We start from the raw sequence: 22,087 nt of genomic DNA on the forward strand, positions 1-22,087 counted from the left end.
TGAATAAACACAATGAATTTTTCCACAAAATCTGATCTTTTTACTACACAAAATTAATGGGGTTTTGGCTAATAATGAATAAAGAAAGGAGAAAAAAGATTGGAGCTGGTTTAGGGTTTTCGAAAAAGGTGGAGATTGTCTGAAAAATCTGGAAAAAACGATTATTTCCATATATAGTAAAGAAATTAATATTGCGGCTGGGTATCAGAAAGGTTATGTCACAGATATAGAAATCAAAGCAGACAAACAACCTGAATATAAGCACCATATATAAACAGTGACAGACTCCATGCATTTGCATATGAACAGCAAGAAATAAGGCTGCAAAGTTATGTGAAATCTGAAGTTTGAAGCAAATTTTGGGCTCTTTTTTTTAATTAAGATGAAGGATCGAAGAAATAGACTGAACCCATTTTCCAAAAATGTAGAAAAATTCAACCGGAGCAGATGATTCAAACGACGTTCTACCGTGCGCGAACTGCTGTTTAGTGCCCAAGAATCCATTTTTCTTTGCAGAAGAGCCATGGGGTTTTCTGATAAAATGGATGTTTACAAGAACCCTAATATGTATAATGATTTTACAAGCATATCCATGCATGATCACAAATAAAAATCATGTTCTTGGAGTGGAAAACAGAAGGCGAAAACATTTACTGGGAGCACAAGATTATACCTTTTTGAGATGCAGATCCAGAAGGAGCTGCGATGGATTTTCTTGAATGAGAATGCGCGGCTGATCATGTGAAAGTATAGAGAAGAAAATGCAAGAAACTCGAGAGAAAATGGATGGAAAAAACTGAAAATATATAATCTTTCCTGTGGAGAAATGGATTTGTGAATCTGGATTATTTAGAAGAATGGGATATTAATTTGTTGGCCAAAAACACTGAGATTCAAAATTGTGTTTAAAAAAAAAATTTGAAAATTTTCGCATAAACGGGTACTGCAAACACTTCACACACACGCACTGCAGGCATGGTCCCCTCAGCAGATTTATAATGATAACCAATTTGCAAATATACCCCGACCCCTATTTTTGTATCCATAGCTGGTAGAATCTATAGGTCTATATTGGTCAACTATTATATATATTTCGACTTTCAAATATTAAATATGGTCAAAAAAAATTTATTAAAAGGGAAGAAACCGATCAAATAAAGTGGAATATAGTTTAACTAGGAAAATTACGATTTTGATCTATAAATCCCAAGTTTTTCAATTTTGTTATGTTGTGAGCCAATTATGATCTCTCTCAATTAATTTGTGATCTATTTTATTTTAATCATTTGTCAACCGAGCGCACATTATATTAAATTAAAGTATTTCGAGTTTGAGTTTGAGTTTGATTGAAATATATATAAGAATTTGGTTCCATGCATTTTGATTTTAACTAATTCTGAAGCACTACCATGCAAACGTTCAAATTATCCCGAAGGATCAATGTATCATTTGTGTACTTAATAGGTGAGATGAGACATAATGTTTTATTTATCTAATTTTTAGGTCCCCCATGTCACGCTTCGAGCTTAGGACTGCATCTACACGACTATACAATAAGTTCTTATAAAAACTGCTTCGTATCCGTCCATGTTTTACGAAAATTGTTAACCCAAATTGGTAAAGGAGTATATTGTAAGCTCTTATAAAATATTTTAAACTTTCATACCAACGTTGGACATTAATGATGTCACAATTACCCCTCATTCAGAACACGACGTCCTCGTCACACACTACCCCTCGATCTAAAAGTACTTAAAATCTAAAGATGGCACGTAAAGTTTTAATAGTTAGCTCCCGTTATGTAGCATTTTTTCCCGCAGGTTCAAGAGGTAGCTACACAACCTACGTAACACTTTGTCCTGCATGGCACTTATTTTCCGATGTTCCTGCTGATGATCGTCTCTGATATCATTCTGTCACGCCTCGGGCTCATGCCCGCACCTGTGCGACTGTACAATAAGTCCCTATAGAAACTACTTTGCATTTGTCCTCTCTTTACCAAAATAGTTAACTCAAGTTGTTATAGAGATATATTGTAAGTTTTTGCAAAGCATTTTAAACTTTTATTTTCAATCAATATGGGACATGTGTATCACAAGCCAAATAATTTTTTTTTACCTCTCGTACCGATGATTCAATGGCAAATAACTTTCCTTGAATCCATATTAGTCGGATGAAATACAAAAAATTATTAGTATAGAGTTGATGCTATTTTTGTTATATAATGATGTTAGGATAAATTGTTTATAATATTTTGTTATTTTTTTCTATAATGTTTAATTTGCTAATTTTTATATATTTTTTTCAATAATTTAAAAATATCCATAACCTACTCGAAATAATTCAAATTTGAGAAAATATAATTATAGGTGGTAATATGATATTTGGATAGGGTATGTATATTCAATCCTACGACGAGTATGAGGATGATGATAAAATTGAATATCCAGAGATAAGCATGAATATAATAAATACAGATGAGAACGGAGGATACATAATCCTATTAAAATTCAACTCATTGTCATCCCTAGTGTGGGGGCCGGTACTCCTGATTAGCGTTTAATAATCAAACAATCGGGATTCATTAGTGTAAACAGAGAAATGATTAAAAAAATTCTTTTGGGCCAACAGAAATTTCGACATTATCTCTCCGTAAGTATGACATCCCAAAAATTTTCAAATTACATTTATATACTCGAAATAAAGTGATAACATCAATTCACAAACCTACTGCCGCTCTGGTCAGGACTATCACATGCAAAGCCGGCAAGGCTCGATCACACAATTATCAATTCAAAACATCATAAAAGTAACAATACAACAATGCAGGACATTCTTTGGCAAATGTATGACTCGATGATATAATATATACACATACACACACAAAACTATTGGGCACTACTATCTGATGCTGCACCAGATACATCAAATCTTCTTGGATAACCTACTATGACATAAAAAAACAATCACAACATAAAATAAAAAGGGGTCAGGTCCCAGTACGATGAATCAATAAAATTACGAAAAATATAATTGACATGAAATAAAATCAAGTAAAATGCAATGAAATGCAAGTTGTAGATCGAGCCTTGCCGGCTCTGCATGTGTTAGTCCTGACCAATAGGGTTATTGGTTTGTGAATTGATGTTATGATTTTATTTCGAGTATATAAATGTTGTTTGTGTTGTTTGAAAATTTTTGAGATGTCCTACTTACGAGGAAGTCATGCCGAAATTTTTGATGGCCCAAAAATTTTTTTTTAAATAATTTTCGTTGTTTATAATAATGAATCTTGGTTGTTTGATCATTAAGTTTTTTTTCCTGAGTTTATGATTGTGGGGGAGAGTTTTACATAACTTGAGATTTTTTAACTTTTGATGTGGCAGCGACATGGAGTAATAAGCCGTTCAAAAATGTTGGGTTTATAGGTTTATGACTGCAGACACCCTAATGGTGCTTGTTTTGCTCAATAACTTCACTCTCCTGGTCAAAATCATATGTAATATTTCAATAGAATCGCAATATTCATTTTAAGTTATTTTTAAAATAAAAATTGTACAAGTGAGATTTAATACATATATATACATACATACATATATACATACATACATATATATATATGTATATATGTATGTATGTATATATGTCGTGAAATCATCCATTTATAAATTATTTATAGAGATTACAGAAATGGCCGAACCCTACGTAATAAATAGTGTATTTTAATATATCGCAAAAAGTCGTATGAGACTGTTTCACGAATTTATTTTGTGAGATAAACCTCTTACACGATCCGATCCGAGAAAAATATTATTTTTTATGTCAAAAATACTATTTTTCATTCCAAATATGATCTGATCGATCAACTCGTCTCATGGATATTAATCCATAAAACCGTCGATGGATATCAACTCTTAATATATATATTAAGATGGTTTTCCTCTAATTTAAAAAAAAAAAAAATTGGTATTCCTCTAGCCCGGTCAGTTTTAAGGTATTAAACTGGGTTCTTTAATTGTTTTTTTCTTTTCAAATAGAAGTAATTTTGTGTTTGGACAGAGACACAGAGTACTGAAAATGATTTTATTTTATTATGTTCTTAAAAGATAAGTAGGAACATAGACTCAAAAGGAAACTAATAAAATCATAAATAGAGGAAAAGATTTGATCTTTTTCAATATTGACATTGATTTTTTTATTTTATTAACTTTGTTGTTATTCTAATTTATATAGTTTTACGTTACTATTTGCATAATCGTTAGAAGAGGTTATGTTCTTGCTCGCTTACTTATATATATAGGTAGAGGTAGGAGCGGAGCCAGGATTTAAAATTATCTGGGGCTGGCTCCGTCCCATACTGTATTTAATAAAATAAATAATTAACTAAAAAATTTAAAATAAAAAATATGTAAACATTGACTTCATGAAAACATTGAACAAGAATATTTAATATTTAATACCTTAAAAAACATGGAGCTAAATATTGACTTCATGTAAACATTGACTTCCAAATTTGGTCGGTGGATACTCTTTCTTAATTGATTGATATGACCCCATCTTGATATAAGTTCGTCTAATTTCATCCATTTGATTAACATGATATTTCCATATCGGAGTACGTAATGCCGGATCATGTTCAAGAGAACTCACATCAACATCAATTCTAGGAGATTTGTTAAGTTATTGATAACTGGGATTTGAGACATCAATATTGGATGGAGAATGGTCCTAACTTGCCGATGTCTGCTCTTTTTGTTTAAAAAATTAGTCGATGGTTTTCTTTTTCTTCATTCTTGAGTTTCTTTTCTCCTTGGTGCCGTCTACACCATAAAATATCACTTTAGTTTAACTTATTATGGCTAACTGAATCAAATCAATATTACCAACACTAAATAATTGTTACTTTAATCCAATAAACATCGAACAATTATAATTATTTCAAAACAATTTCGAAGTTAACATTTGACAATCTTAAGGCATAATATATTTAAATATAAAATTTTTACAGCCTTATATGTTCGAAAATATCATTTACATAATTCTGAATTTTTCAAAAATTCTTACAAAATTCCATAAATTCGCATTTATATTTTCTATAGCATCTAAACATCCAAATAATAAATAATCAATATTAAAAATCGACAATCCCCAATATAAAATCTGGAAATTCCAAATAATGCTCAAATAAATTCCAAAAAATTATCAATACCATCAATCGGCTCAAATATAGTACCTACAATCAACAATTTAATATATATTAAATATCAGAATTCAAAAAAACCAAAATACCCAAATTTCGAAACACTAAAATCTGAAATTACTTTTAAAACTCGAAATCTAACTAAGAACAACAAGAACAAGATGTAGAAAGTCTAACACTAAGATTTTCTCATGATTTTCGGTGAAATTGGCGACCGATGGGCGACGGCTGATTTCAAGACGACAAAGAAACTTCGAAATTTTGGTATTATAAGAAAGCTTATGTCGTGGGCTTTCCGAATCTACAATCGAATTTGAAAAATAGCGATCGATGATGAAGTTACGGCCATTTGAAGCAATGAAAATTGTGATAGTTTGAGTGGAAAAAATAGAGATGACGCCACATACAAATAAAAAAGAGAGAAAAAATAGATTGGTCTTTGATGCTAATCAATAAAATTTTTAAAATAAAGTATATTTATTTTCTTAAAAAATAATTTGGTGGGGCTCCATATATACCTCCGCCCCAGGGTAGAGGCGTAAAACTCCGCCACAATTTGAAGGTGTTTCTTCCCAAATGAAAAAGAACAACAAACGAAAAATGCATTTATTTCTTCACCATTACGAAGGAAAACATTAGCGCTCAACATTCATGATATTTGATAATACTTATAATTTTCATAGATTAATGATAAAACTGGACTGGACAGTCATATTAAATTTATCATTTTTATATGGATCACCTTTTAACAGCCAGTCCTCACTCCCAAAGTCAAGCGAACACTCTTTTTAGTCCAAAAAAGAAAAAGAAAAATTGCAAGCCTGTAAGCACGTGTATAATTATATGTTTATGCGATCCTGTACTAGAAACTTGAAGAAAAGAAAAAATGGCGATGGGTTTTGTGATTACAGGCGAAGCAGGGGATTACAATGGAAGGGTTACATTATTTGTGATCTTATCTTGTGCTGTGGCCGCTATGGGAGGCTTCATCTTTGGTTATGATATTGGAGTTTCAGGTTTGCTGATAAAACAGCTTTCAACTCTAATTACTTGCGGAGAAGATAGAATCCGCTTCTTTGTGATCTATGCAGTTCTTGAACTTTGGTTTTTCATACAATAAGTGAGTATAAAGATGATTCTTTTTGTGGTTCCAGAACTTGGGTTATTGTTAATTTTAGGTTTCGGTGTTTCGGGCTCTGGTTTCATTTTATGGTTTTGTAAATCATGTATAGATAATTATATTGATGGTTGTTTTCAAGATTTGAATCTGTTTTGAAGCTTTGATTTCTGTTAAGAAAGCTCTAATATTTTCGAGATACGGCCTACGGGTGAAGAAGATGTGAAAGACTGTTTATCTCTAATCCATAAGAAGGGTGAAACTTGTCTTTAAATTCGAACAGAGAATGAAAATCTTGCATAAACCACAACATGAATAACATACGTTGTTCTTGTTTACTTTTGTTAATCCGATTTTTCGATGTTGATATAATGAGAAAAAAGTTGCATCTTTAACCGTTGTTGGTTAACCTGTAGGTGGAGTGACCTCTATGGAGCCGTTTCTGAAGAAGTTCTTCTCAAAGGTATACACCAGGATGATAGAGGACACAGAGATCAGCAACTACTGTAAATTTGACAGCCAATTGCTGACATTATTCACATCCTCACTCTACTTAGCCGGCTTGATCACTTCACTTTTCGCCTCATTTGTCACCAAATCCTTTGGACGAAAAACGTCAATGCTTGTTGGAGGCGCAGCGTTTCTTCTTGGTGCAGCACTTAATGGTGCTGCCGCCAATATATACATGCTGATTTTTGGCCGAGTCCTGCTTGGAGTTGGTGTCGGTTTCACTAACCAGGTAAATGTAAACCATTTCAAATCTCCTGTTACACTAAATGTTACATTCTTTGACACACTGAGCAGATGTTCACTTTGAAATTCCTCTCAGTATATCTGACTATATAGTATAAAATTTAACATGAGATTATGAAAACAGTGAGCACCTCCAAGTTTTTGTCTAGAAAATTTATTATTTGGGATTGTTTTGCAGGCTGTCCCTTTGTATCTTTCGGAAATGGCGCTGCCTAAGTACAGAGGAGCAATCAGTAATGGTTTCCAGTTATGTATATGTATACGGTTCTTTGCAGCAAGCCTTGTTAACTACAGTACTGAAAAAATCACTGGTGGATGGGGATGGCGAGTTTCACTCGCCATGGCTGCAGCTCCAGCATCAGTTTTAACATTGGGAGCACTCTTTCTACCAGACACACCGAACAGCATCATTCAACGAAGAAACGACCATGAAGAAGCAAAACGTATACTGCAAAGAATCCGAGGCACGGATGATGCGGACGCAGAACTAGAAGATCTTGTCTGAGCAAGGGACGTTCCAAAGACCAAAAAAAACCAGTACAAAATCATCCTCCAACGGAACTACAGGCCCCAACTTGTGATGTCTATCGCCATCCCATATTTTCAAATTGTAACAGGAATCAATGTGATTGGGTTCTATGCGCCAATACTATTTCGTACAATTGGTTTGGGTGAAAGTGCTTCTCTCATGTCTTCAGTGCTCACGGGGGTTGTTGGGTCCACCACAACCTTGATAGCAATGCTGGTTGTCGACAGAACCGGGAGAAGACTTTTGCTAATAATCGGCGGAATAACGATGCCTAGTTTCTCAGGTGATCATCGGTGGCATACTGGCAGCTAAACTAGGGGATCACAACGAATTAAGCAAAACAAACTCCTACATGGTTTTGACATGGATTTGCGTATACATAGCTGCCTTTGGAGTTTCTTGGGGTCCATTAGGATGGTTGATTCCTAGTGAGATTTTCCTTTTGGAAATCCGATCCGCGGGACAGAGCATCTCTGTGGCCGTAAATTTTCTTTTCACTTTCATCGTTGGGCAGACGTTCTTGGCGATGCTTTGTCGTTTCAAGTCTGACCTTTTCATCTTCTTTGGGGGGTGGGTCTTGGTGATGACCGTGTTCATCTATTTTCTGTTGCCGGAGACGAAGAATGTGCCGATGGAACAGATGGAGAGGATATGGAGAGAGCATTGGTTTTGGAAGAAAATAGTGGGGAAGAAGTAGGGATCCCGTCCGCAAGATTCATGCAGCCAACAGCATTGCTTAGCACAACAAATTACCGGTAAGGGATATCAGATAGTATGTGTTTCATAAGGTAATTACTAATTTCAGATGAAGAATACTTACATATAAAGGCTAAAAATCAATGCATTTATTCAGAAACTTGATGTGGCACCAATCTATCTCACTAACGTAAAAAAATCAACCAAATAATTCATGCTACTGGTTCTGCTCCAGGTTTAACTTCCATCATCACCAATTCCAAGTACTAGTAAGAATCTTTAAATTTATTTTTTGAAAAAACCATGGGGAGAAACATTGGAAGATGAAGATCAACACAACAAATTGAGTTCATCCATTGCTGTATATGATACCAATGTGATAAAATCTATATTCCATGTTTGTCCCTAATTTTTTACCTCGTTTTCCATCCAATACTTAGGACTTCCCAACAAATAATTACTGTCATTTTTCAGAAATATATAAATTTGTTTATTTTTCATATAGATTATAAAAAATCATTGAAAAAACAAAATTTACAAACTAATTTTATATTTTATAGAAATGACTAGACCTAAAATTTAATTAGTAAAGATATATATATCTATATCATGTCTGAAATAGACCAAGAAGTTACCCACATGAAAGCATACAATGCGACCCATTTTTCCTTTCTTTTTTAATTGTCTTCTTTTCTTGAAAATAATGGGACCCATTCAAATTATAATAATAATATAATAATTGTTCAGCGTGTTGACCAAGTTGTATACGCTTAAGTGATCCGATTAAAAAATTTTAGTTTAGAAAATAAAAACATAGTTAAAAAAACCAACATAACAATAAATATGTAATTCACTTGCCAGAAAATTAACTAAAACTAACAAGAACACAGACGTATGATTATAATTCAAAAGGGATTTCTCCCTCAATCACTTTTTTCTTATCCCACTTCTTACTTATTTGATGAATAATTTTAACAAGATATTCATTTCATTCTATTTATTTAAAAATGGAAAGTACTTTGTTTTGCTTGCAACTCAGAGGTAAAAAATAAATTAGGATCATAGAAACTGTATCCAAAAATAGTTGTCAACAAATGATCCTAAACATGGAGAGCGAATAAGGGGAAAGACCGTCCTTTGTTTACCATCCAGATTTACATGGAGAGCAACAAGGGGGTAGACCGTGCTCTCCTAGAATGAGTCTGGAGAATCTGAACGCTAGACTCATAATAATAAATAAAAAAAATTTATTCAACTCTGTTAAGATTGAAATTTGTATCTATCTCACCTCAAAAGCTAGCTCAAAGTGAAAGGATTGTCAAAGTCCATATATCAACTCCCAATGATTTTTTTTTCTAACCGATGTGGGACAACTAACATACTCCCTCACGCTTAAGAATGAACATCTGGAGCGTGAAATTTATAAGACAGAACGGGTATTGAACAATGCTCCCCCCTTGAGCTAGCATTTGAGGTTGAGTTATGTCAAAATCTCAATCTTAACATGGTATCAGAGCTCATGTTACACCGTTATGTGTTGGAGTGCCTAGAGTTGGACTACATGTTCTGCTCATAATTGAGTAATTTGTAAAATTCACGCTCCAGATATTCATTATTAGTTGTCATATATCGGTTGAATAAAATCTCTGGGAGTTGTATGTGTGGACTTAGACAATCCTCTCTCTTGAACTGACTTTTAGGATTGAGTTATAGCCAATTCTCAATCTTAACAAGTTCAACTTTACCATTTAAGACAAACGGATAACTTTTGTTAAAATTGGAAGCACTTGATGGCTTAATTAGGAACGTTCTTACTTTCTTAACCTTGTTGTGAACTGAAAAGTCCAAGGAGTGCAAGTCAAGACGATAATTCCACAAAAGGATTCCAAAAGCTCGTCGGCAACCTTGGTTGAAATTAATGAGTTTTAGACTTTTGTCAATTTCTACTATATTTGGGCCAGAGGAAGACTCCAAGTCTTCCCTTGGAATTTCCAAAGCAAATTATGAATCCAACTACAATATTGTATTAATTTCAAGACGAAAAACCCAAAGCAAAAATATACATAGACCAAGCACTGCACATATATATTCCGAGTACAAGAAATTAAAGATCACATAATTAGCCCATCGATTAACCATGTCTACACCAGCACAGTAAGTTGTCATATTTCTTCACTTCAATTCTTCCTAAAAATATATAACACTCATATTATGCAGATTTTATCAACCAAGCAGTGGCTTAGGTTTATTAAATCCGAGATCGATCAAATTATGTTCTTACGATCAATTTTTTTCTTATACAAAAAACAGATATTATAACTCTCTACCTCCGGTGACAAAGACGTATGCCGTGGTCTGTTTGCTGACCACTAGTGCCTATCACCTACAACTATTCGATTATCAAAATATTGCTCTTTTGTACTCAGATGTTTTCAAAAGATTTCAGGTAAATTTAGTATTTCATTTAGTTAATTTTTTTTATTTGTTTACGTCTATCTATTATTTGTATTGCCCCTTTTTCTGCTGAAAAATATATTATTTTATTTTACTATTTTGCAGATTTGGAGGCTCGTCACGTCCTTTTTCTTTCTTGGGCCATTTTCACTTGCATTTGCTCTTCGTCTCTTCACGATGTATGGTCCGATTATTTTAACGAGCTAGGAACAATTTTTTATTTTTTTTAACTCCTCGTGATGTATAATTTTGTGCGTAATAAGATTGGAATTTGAAAATTTGAGGAGTAAAATTACATTTCTAAAATGTAATTGCGTTGATTTTTCAGACTATATTATGGAGTTCAACTAGAAAGGGGACCTTATGACAAAAGGACAGCTGACTTAGTATGGATGTACATATTTGGAGCCCTCTCACTCTTGGTAATCCAATTTATGCATAGAGTCGATATTATTAATTTAAAAATAAATAAAACTTAATGGGTTTTTCCTGGTGATATAGGTCATTGCAGCAGTTCCGTATTTTTGGTCTCCGTTTCTGGGTCCGTCCATGGTTTTCGTGATTGTGTATATATGGGGTCGAGAGTTCCCGAATGCTCGAATCAACGTTCACGGTCTATTTGAATTGAAGGTACGCACAATTATTATTAATTTTGTACTAACTCGAACCAAAAGAACCAAAAACCTGACCCCGATCAAGTGACAACCGACGAAGTCGGTTGAGCATGTTGGAAAAACTCATCTTGGTATAGTGTGGACAATCGTCAAATCTGGAGCTGTTGCATCGATTAAGCCATAACCAATCAAACTAAATTCGAACTTGAAATCCTACGACATATCGAGTGTGTCACACGCCTTATGGGACATCTCTAGGATAAAAGTTTATTTTTTTAAAAAAATATATATGAAAATTTGATATGTATAATTTGTGGTTGCAGGGATTTTACGTTCCATGGTATACGCTAGCAATGGACTTATTGCTGGGAAATTCTTTAAAAGTAGGTTTTATGGGAATTGCAGCGGGTCATCTCTATTACTTTGTCACAGTACTTTATCCACTTTCCAGTGGCAACAACATTTGCAAGACTCCAAAATGGGTGTATCCTTTTGTTCAGATTCCTTAAAAAATAATAATAATAAATAATCCATTCTCTTTTTTTTTATATAGACTAAAATATATAATATCGCATGTCCTGAAATTAAATAACAAAAAACATATTTTATTTAATTTCAAGAAATGATTCGTATTGCTCTGAGAAATTATCTTCAAAACGTTATTATTCCTTGAACGATATTTTAGTCATAAATTGGTGGCATTTTGGGGTGTGGGCTTTCAAATGAATTCACCATTCAGGAGGAGTGAGCCTTCAGAAGGAGTTATATTCCGTGGCAGGAGTCACAGGCTAAATGGGTCTAGAGCCACCGCACCTCGGCCACAAACCACCTCTTCAGAACCGGTGGAGACAGACACAGACGCCGCAGAGCCACCCAATCGGACCGGTGGTGTGGCTTTTCGTGGCAGGAGCTACCGCCTCGGCGGCCGGTAGTCGACCACTTAAAATTCTTGTAATATTAGTTATGATCTCTTTTCCGTAGTTGATCATATCGTAATCTTATGTTACTTTGATATATATATGATCAAATTTGGACAATTTTTCACTATATATCTTATTTTAAGATATAAGAAAAGTCGAGGGGGAAAAAAAAGAGATTTTAATGATGACGTTTGATTCAATTTTCTATGACTTCCAACGAAATAATTTTAAAATTCACTTCGGAAAGTGACTAATTTTGTATGATAAAATATTAATTTTTTAAGAGAAAAAATTAATGATAATACATTTATATGTTTGTGTGTTGTGTTTGGGATAATTTAATTTCTAATATTTATATACTTGTTTTAAATTCATTATTGTATTTATCAGTTTATTACTTTTTGAAGTCCATACATTGCATATACCATATCACAAACAATTTCGCAATATTGAAAAATATGTAAATAAGTACGATAATGTCTGAATCTAAAGATAAAACAATGTTAAACAAATAAAATTAATAGATGAACGAAAAAACAAACGTATTACCGGTTCGTTTCCGATATTACATCACATAATACACAAAAACTTTTTTGAGACGGTCTCACAGATCAATTTCGTGGGTCGAATCTCTTATTTGGATCATCCATGAAAAAATATTATTTTTATGCTAAGAGTATTACTTTTTATTGTGAATATCGGTATGATTGATCCGTCTCACAGATAAAGATTCGTGAAACTGTCTCAAAACCACATAATAGATCAATTTTAAAAAAGCGATAAAACCAATACACTAATCGTCACTTTTAGAAACCAAATCAGATCATAAACATGTTAGAAATTTTTCTAAAAAATCATATTTTTACGTATACATGAACATGATAAAACTATATGCGGAAATAGATCGAGTATTACCTCCGGCCATTGAAAATTTTGATTTATCTGTTTTTCTTTCCGGTTTAAATCTTCTAAGCACTCCTCCCTCTCGATAGATGGTGTATATTTCTTATGAGGTGTGTGTGCTTAGCGACCTCAATCGTCTCTATTTATAGGCGTTTTTTCTTACCATCGATGAATGTATCGGGAGCCGAGATTCAGAAGGAGAATCGTGTACGCATCTAAATTTTCTTGGCCGTCGCCAATATCAATTTGTACACGATTCTTTTTTAACATGTGTCACGTTTTTCTTACATTCTCCCACTTGACACATATATCTCTTTTACCATAGGAGAAAACAAAATACATGAATCATGGCAATAGTTCCTCTACAAACGAGTATTATCTTCCACGTATCACAATGCATTATGTATCTCAAACTGTATAACTTAATGAATAAACCTTATGTTTATTCGAGGTCCAACTTTATTGATATTTCTCAAATCAATGAATGTGTACACAACAAATATGAGAAAATATCACATCATAGTTTCATTAAATTTGTTCTTACAACAAAATTACATAAAGGAACCAAGTCTCATTCTTTCTGTATGATCCTTAAATTTCAATGGTGGCATGCCCTTAGTTAAAGGATCCGCAATCATCAATTCAGTGCTAATGTGCTCGATAAGTAACTTCTTATCTTTAACACGTTCTCGTATGGCTAAATATTTAATGTCGATGTGCTTGCTTCGACTACCACTTTTGTTATTTTTAGCCATAAAAACAGCAGCTGAATTGTCACAATATATTCTTAATGGCCTAGATATAGAATCCATAATTCTAAGCCCTGAAATGAAACTCTTCAACCATACACCATGTGAGGTTGCCTCAAAACAAGATACGAACTCAGCTTCCATAGTGGAAGTAGCAGTTAATGTCTGCTTTGCACTTCTCCAAGATACAGCTCCACCAGCTAGCATAAAAATATATCCTGAAGTGGATTTTCTTGAATCAATGCAGCCAGCGTAGTCTGAATCAGAGTAGCCAATTACTTCCAAATTCTCAGTTCGTCTGAACATAAGCATATAATCTTTGGTCCCTTGCAGGTACCTCATTACTTTCTTTGCAGCTTTCCAATGGTCTAAACCTGGATTACTCTGATATCTTCCCAACATCCCAACAACAAATGCAATGTCAGGTCTAGTGCAAACCTGAGCATACATCAAGCTTCCGACAGCAGAAGCATAAGGAATGTTTTTCATTTGTTCCCGCTCTAGATCATTCTTTGGGCATTGGCTCAAATTGAATTTATCGCCTTTCACAACATGAGCTATACTTGGTGAACAATCTTTCATCCGATATCTCTCTAAAACTTTGTTGATATAGGTTTCTTGAGACAGACCTATAATACCTCGAATTCTATCTATATGTATCTTAATGCCAATGACATAAGATGCATCACCCATATCCTTCATATCAAAATTTTTAGAGAGAAATTGTTTCACCTCATATAACAAACCCTTATCATTGGTTGCAAGTAATATATCATCCACATATAGAATAAGGAAACAAATCTTGCTCCCACTGACCTTCTGGTATATACATTGATCCATGAGGTTCTCAACGAATCCGAATGAAGAGATAACATCATGAAATTTTAAATACCATTGACGGGAAGCTTGTTTCAATCCATATATAGATTTCTTAAGCTTACAAACCAATTGCTCACCATTACTAGAGAAGAATCCTTCAGGTTGTTTCATATAAACCTCTTCCTCTAGTTCTCCATTGAGAAAAGCTGTTTTCACATCCATTTGTTGCAAATCTAAGTCAAAATGTGCAACTAATGCTAGAATGATACGAAGAGAATCTTTTTTAGATACAGGAGAAAAAGTCTCCTTATAATCGATTCCTTCTTGTTGAGTGAATCCTTTAGCAACGAGTCTTGCTTTATACCTTTCAATGTTGCCTAATGAGTCTTTCTTTGTTTTGAAGACCCATTTACATCCAATGGCTTTTACACCATCAGGCAACTGAACAAGATCCCAGACTCCATTAACTGCCATAGAATTCATCTCTTCTTTCATAGCATTAAACCATAGTTTTGACTCATTACAATTCATGGCTTGTGAAAACGTTTCAGGATCATTTTCGGCTCCGATGTTAAAATCCGATTCTTGTAAATACACAACATAATCACTAGATATTGCTGATCTTCTTATTCTAGTAGATCTCCTAAGGTTGTTTGGTTGATCAACAATTTCTTGTTGTTCTTCATTAACAACTTGATCTACTGGATTTTCATCAGCAATTTGTGGAACTTCATTAACTGGTTGTCTAACACCCATTTGGTCTTGAGGGGTGTGAATAACGACCAATCTGTCCATTGAATAAGAGGGTTGTGCATTAATGTGATCATTCTCAAAAACTATGTCATGATCACTCCCACTAATCAAGTCATTTTCAAGAAATTTTGCATTTCTTGATTCCACAATTCTAGTGTTGTGAGATGGACAATAGAATCTGTACCCTTTGGATTTTTCGGCATACCCAATGAAATATCCACTTATAGTTCTTGGGTCCAGTTTCTTTTCATGTGGGTTGTAAACTCTTATTTCAGAAGGACAACCCCAAACGCGTATATGTTGTAAACTCGGTTTCCAACCTTTAAATAACTCAAATGGCGTCTTTGGGACAGCCTTGGTTGGAACTCGGTTTAATATATACACAGCTGTCTTAAGAGCTTCAGTCCACAAAGATTTATGAAGTTTAGAGCTAAGAAACATGCTCCTCACCATGTCCAATAATGTTCGGTTTCTCCTCTCAGCTACGCCATTTTGGTCCGGAGAACCAGGCATAGTATATTGGGCAACAATCCCATGTTCTTGAAGAAACTTCGCAAACGGACCAGGTGCTTGTCCATTCTCAGTGTATCTACCGTAATATTCTCCACCTCTATCAGTTCTCACGATCTTAATATATTTTCCACATTGCTTCTCCACTTCAGCCTTAAAAACCTTAAAGGCTTCAAGTGCTTCGTTTTTATTATGAAGCATGTAGATATACATGTATCGTGAGTAATCATCAATGAAAGAGATGAAGTATTTCGGACTTTGCATGTCCATATCTGGACAACAAATATCTGAATGTATGATTTCTAATATTTCTGTACTCCTCTTGGCACCCTTTTTAGACTTATTAGTCTGCTTTCCCTTAATGCAATCCACACAAGTCTCAAAATCAGTAAAATCTAAAGTACTGAGTACTCCATCATTTACTAATCTTTTAATCCTCTCTATGGAGATGTGTCCCAATCTCCGATGCCATAATATAGAGGAATCTTCATTTATAACACATCTTTTAATACCTCCTTGAACATGCATAGTGGTGTTATTATTTTGTAAATAAATAGAGAAAAGACCATCAACCATTGTACCATTTCCAATAAGATTTGATTTATAAAACAAATTTATTGATTTATCCAAAAACTGAAATGAATAACCAAGGGGTACAAGTTTTGAAACCGAAATTAAATTCCTAGAAAAACTAGGAACATAAAATGTCTTTTCCAATTTTAAAATATAACCACTATTCAACACTAGGCAGCAAGTCCCAATAGCCTCCACATGCGAAGACATCTTGTTTCCTGAATAGATGCTCCGCTCATTTTCTATTGGCTTCCTTAGGTTTTGCATACCCTGCAAGGTATTTGTAACATGGATTGTAGAACCAGAATCAATCCACCATGTGTTATAAATCATATTAACCATATTAGATTCATAACAGACAAATGAAGTAGGAATACCTTTCTTTTCAAGCCAGTCCTTAAATTTATTGCAATCCTTCTTCATGTGTCCCGTCTTTTTACAGAAGAAACACTTGGATTCTTTCTTAATGTCAGGTTGAGGTGGAATTATTCCTTTTCCTTTTCCCTTGACTTTGGCTTGTTTCTTATACTTTCCTTGTGTAATCATAAAGACATTATCACTTGTTTCCATCAACAGCCTTCCTTCCTCTTGAACACACATGGTCATTAATTCATTGATTGACCATTTATCCTTATGTGTATTGTAGGAAATTTTGAAGGGTCCATATTGTTGTGGAAGAGTGCATAAAATGTAGTGCACAAGAAAAGTTTCAGACATTTCCACTTCAAGTGTCTTGAGCCGAGCCGCTATGTCCCGCATTTTCATTATGTGCTCTCGCACACCTCTCACACTGGTGAGCCTTAATGAAGAGAATTCCATAATTAGGGTGCTCGCAAGTGCCTTATCTGAAGACTGAAATTGTTCATCACTAGCCTTCAGTAATTCTTTGACATTATTATGCTGGTCAACAGAACCACGCATACCAGCAGAGATTTTGGTCTTTATGAACATTACGCAGAGTCGATTAGATCGCTCCCATTTTTCATAAAGATCAATATCATCCGGAATGCTGTTTCAGTAATAGCAAATGGTTCGTCTTTCCGTATAGCATAATCAATATCCATCCACCCTAATTGAAGAAGAATTCTTTCTTTCCATATTTTATAGTTGTCGCCCTTTAGTTCGGGAATGTCACATTTCATATCAGAAAAACTCGCAGGTTGCATAACTGCACAAAATATAATATGCTTAAAATTTTGAGACAATATCATGTTTTACCAATGTAATTCTAAAAATCTAGTGACATAAAATTTGCCTGTGGGCTAAAATTTTAATTCAATAAGATTTTTCTGTAACTTTATGATAAAACTATCAAAATGTATTTTCCTTAACTCCTGTGGGTAAATTAAGAAAAATATAATTTGATATTTTAACCTAATTAGTTATATAAATATAATAAAAATCCCTGTGGGGTAAAATTTATTATGTTTATATAATTAATTACAATTGATGTCCATTATGTGATCCAAATCCACTTAATGCATAATTTTTCATAATTAAGGATGCTGTGGCTATTCCTCAATTATTTAAAATTATACGGTTCACCGGACAAAATTTTGGCTTTACTTTAATATTTTATATAATAATTATTTAGTAACATTATCAACATTTTCCAAGAGTGTTCCCAGGAAAGATAGGTAGTACTAAGGCCCTTGAAATACCTAACTCCTAGTCAGAGCAACGTTCCTCAGGGAGACCAGTAGCTAGTCAAGGCAGTTTAAACCGATCTATGAAGAACTCCCTCATATCATGTTTTCTTATGTCACCTTATAATTATTATTCAACTTAATTATTCACATTTATGTGAATCTTTATAAGCCAAAAATTTTCATTAAATAATTTTATATTCACATTTTTACGTAATATGAACAAAAACGTTCCCCATCAGTTTTTCTCTTCAATCAGAGTAGTGATAAAGTGAGGATCACATATACGTGAAAATGTGAGCTTCTCATCAGTTTTTCTCTTTTATCAGAGTAGTGATAAAGTGAGAATTATTTGTTCATTTGTGAATATCTGAAATATTATATTTTATAATATTATATTCACATATTACTTAATATTTTCATTTCAAATTATAAACAACTTAATATAATTTAATATGGACATTATGTGAATATTGATGTACCAATTATTTTGCATTTTAAATTTCAAGAATAAATGCAAACATAATATTAAATTTGCATATACACATCAAACACTTATCGATAATATTTGACATTATATCTAACATGCAAAAAATAATTTCTAAATTTGTATTAGAAATTACATCTAACTTTATTTTAATGTGTACATTATTTAATCAAATGCTATATGTATACCGAATTATACATATAACTTAATAACACATTAATTAATTAATGATTTATTTATTTATTAGTAGTATTAATAAATAAATAAATAAATAATTAATTTTTATTATTATTTTTTTAAAAAAAAAATTTAATCGACAATTGCAATCAATTGTCAAAATGGATGGGGCCCACAGTTTTTGATATTTGTTTATTTGAAGAAAAATCAACGGATTGAATTATGAATTGCATGTGAATGTCCTTTCATTCAATTATTACACTGAAGCAATTGAATGCAATTTATTTCATTCGAATGCAATTGTCGAGACTTGCATGTTTTCAATTCATCTTCAAACCATTCTTCTGCAACTTCTCCTCTCGGAGGTTTTCTTCTCAAAAATTCTAATTTCATTTTTCAAGATTTCAAAGAAGAAATTTAAGGTGCAACCGAGAACAAAATTCTCAGGTAAGTTTCTTAATTTATTATGTTCATCCTCAAATTTCAAGTTTTTTTTTTTTTTTTACGCAAAAACTTCGTAAAGGAAATTTTTTACGTAAACTTTTCAGAAAACGAAAACAAATTTTCAGGCAGAGGTATCGTGGCTCTGATACCAAATGTTAGAAATTTTTCTAAAAAATCATGTTTTTACGTATACATGAACATGATAAAACTATATGCGGAAATAGATCGAGTATTACCTCCTGTCATTGAAAATTTTGATTTATCTGTTTTTCTTTCCGGTTGAAATCTTCTAAGCACTCCACCCCCTCGATAGATGGTGTATATTTCTTATGAGGTGTGTGTGCTTAGGGACCTCAATCGTCTCTATTTATAGGCGTTTTTTCATACCATCGATGAATGTATCGGGAGCCGAGATTCAGAAGGAGAATCGTGTACGCATCTAAATTTTCTTGGCCGTCGCCAATATCAATTTGTACACGATTCTTCTTTAACATGTGTCACGTTTTTCTTACAAAACAAAGAAAAATTATCAATTAACAACAAAATATATAATCAGTAATGATAAACTGACAGTAGTAGCAAGAAACCAGAAACCGAAAATCAATCACTCACACAATCAAAGTTCATCAAAACTTGGTTCACTTGGTCCAACATGTTGAGAAACAGAATTTTTAATTGAATTCAAAGGAAATTCCATTTTCCACATGACAAAGCCCAATTATTGCAACAAACGTATTTCATGTTCTTGTTTGGTGCATCAAATTTGATTTTCTGAAGTCAATCAGATCAGTAATCCATTCCATCTTAATTAGCCCGTAAACTAATCATTCGATAGTCTTTTTCTGTTAGAAATTCCGTAAAACCATCGACGCCTCCGTTACCAAGCTATATTCTCCAATGTGATCAAATCTTTGATACCACCTTTCACAACAGAAGATGGCACATGAAGCCTGCCATTCAACCAACAGTGATAATCACTCTTCAATTCCTTTTCTTTCTCATTGACATCGTCGAAACATATACGACTATAACAATATTCCAATGAAGACATTTTACGTTGTTTGATCTCATATATACTTGAATGGCTCTTTCCCTTTACCATCGACAACAGATGTTTTTCTCACAATACACATCTCCGAAGATGGCTCATCCATCGATCGAATTAGTAACAAACTGCGAATTTCTCTATTTCGATATGGTTTTGCTAGTTCAGTTAATCAGGCAAAAAACTTACTTCGGATCCTTGTTTTTCGAACCACGGTCATCTGTTTTTTTCCCCAAGGCTAGATCAATAGAATTTCATTCCAAATGAACGACCAACAATATTTAAATAAGAAACTTATGATCCGCCGCAAAACCCAACACAATCCTTTAAATAAATTGGAATACCAAATGGATCATTAATTTCACTAACATTTATTTAATAATTATCATCAGCATTAATTTCACATTGTTTATCATCCAATTTTTTGATATTGTTTAGACACAAACTCTAACATAAAACATTGAATATATGCGGAGTATCAAATAATATCTTTAATAAACAAGACAAAACATGAAACATAAATTAAATAAATTAGAATACCAAATGAAAACATTAACTCCAACGACATTTATTAGATCTCACATTACTGATCATTAAATGTTTTGCTATTAATTATTTAGAGAAAAAAACGTTGTAATTTAAGGACACACACTTAAATTTATTTTAATTANAAATATTATTTTAAATTCAATGTCTTAGATATATAAAATATTCATTTTTAATTTTCAAATTAATCACATATTTTTTATTATTCAAAGTTTTTTTTTTATTTAAATACAAAAAAAAACGTTGTCTTAATATTATATATACCATAATTTAGTGTCAATTATTAGACGAGAAGCAAAAAAATAAAACATTGAATGTATATGAAATATCAAATGACGTTGTTAATATGGAAGACAAAACAACACTCGAAATATCATGATGCATTTTAATGCCGAAGACTAAACAAGGATCGGAACACCACAAAACCGAAAAACTTAACAAAGAAATAGGAACATTCGGGAACTATGCATTATTAAGGGTTCTGAGGTAAAAACACAATTAAGATAAAGACAAAGAAATTGGAAAAGTCGGGAAATTTGCATTATTAATGATCCTAAGATTAAAACACAAGTGAGATTCTTATTCATGTTTTTACATAGATATTAGACTTCACTTTTGAATCGATACTATTTGTAAGTAATTAAGAGTTCTAGAGAGATTAGCGGGATAGACCCAATCCACCATTCTAGCAATTTTTTTTTTTTTTTTTGTTGATGGGATGTTACACATTCGGTCTCACATCAATTACACGTCGTAAAAATGTATAAAATTTAAAAAAAATTAATATTAATATATCGGACTACTATTATAATTTGATGGTACAAATGACCAAAACTGTAAAGGGACAAATATACGTAACAAAATATACAATTTCCCTAATATATTTCCACTTTATTAAAAAAAATATTGGATAAAATAAAGTAAAAAAGCAATGAATTGATTTATATTTTTTTTTTTATAATGTCTTGCTAGCCCGTTTTGACATGTTTAATTACATAGGGAATTAAGCCATAAAATTTGGTTTTATGGTTGGACTAATATATGTGTCAACAGGATCGGTTCGGAATTTTAACAAATGTCTGATCACATGTAGCTAGGACATGTCACTGCATGGACCATCCACCCGAACCATCCGCTTCTGAACTCCCATCG

The 22,087-nt window shown here is 32.9% G+C and overlaps 2 protein-coding genes and 1 pseudogene across 2 annotated transcripts in view; 2 read left to right on the forward strand and 1 right to left on the reverse strand.

Annotated features, from left to right (window-relative positions):
- Nucleotides 1-22,087, reverse strand: part of LOC140973842 (large ribosomal subunit protein eL15-like) — a 94,483-nt gene that overhangs the window by 38,758 nt on the left and 33,638 nt on the right. The gene's annotated exons all lie outside the window — the stretch shown is intronic.
- Nucleotides 5,941-8,456, forward strand: LOC140973839 (hexose carrier protein HEX6-like; annotated as a pseudogene).
- LOC140972265 (derlin-1.1-like) lies at nt 10,297-12,457 on the forward strand. Its single transcript, XM_073434713.1, has 7 exons — nt 10,297-10,449; nt 10,606-10,741; nt 10,855-10,928; nt 11,078-11,171; nt 11,251-11,379; nt 11,687-11,847; nt 12,049-12,457. Exons 1-7 carry the CDS (start codon nt 10,433-10,435, stop codon nt 12,293-12,295), a joined length of 858 nt encoding a protein of 285 aa, XP_073290814.1. The 5' UTR covers nt 10,297-10,432; the 3' UTR covers nt 12,296-12,457.

The sequence above is a fragment of the Primulina huaijiensis genome, chromosome 3, assembly GCF_012295235.1.
Source record: "Primulina huaijiensis isolate GDHJ02 chromosome 3, ASM1229523v2, whole genome shotgun sequence".
In the NCBI taxonomy this organism is placed as follows: Eukaryota; Viridiplantae; Streptophyta; class Magnoliopsida; order Lamiales; family Gesneriaceae; genus Primulina; species Primulina huaijiensis.

Bases quoted from the DNA above. Each gene is read 5' to 3' on its own strand.
- LOC140972265 (XM_073434713.1), top strand. The intron at 11,172-11,250 runs GTAATCCAATTT...CTGGTGATATAG, and splicing joins TTGGAGCCCTCTCACTCTTG to GTCATTGCAGCAGTTCCGTA. The intron at 11,380-11,686 runs GTACGCACAATT...TTGTGGTTGCAG, and splicing joins ACGGTCTATTTGAATTGAAG to GGATTTTACGTTCCATGGTA.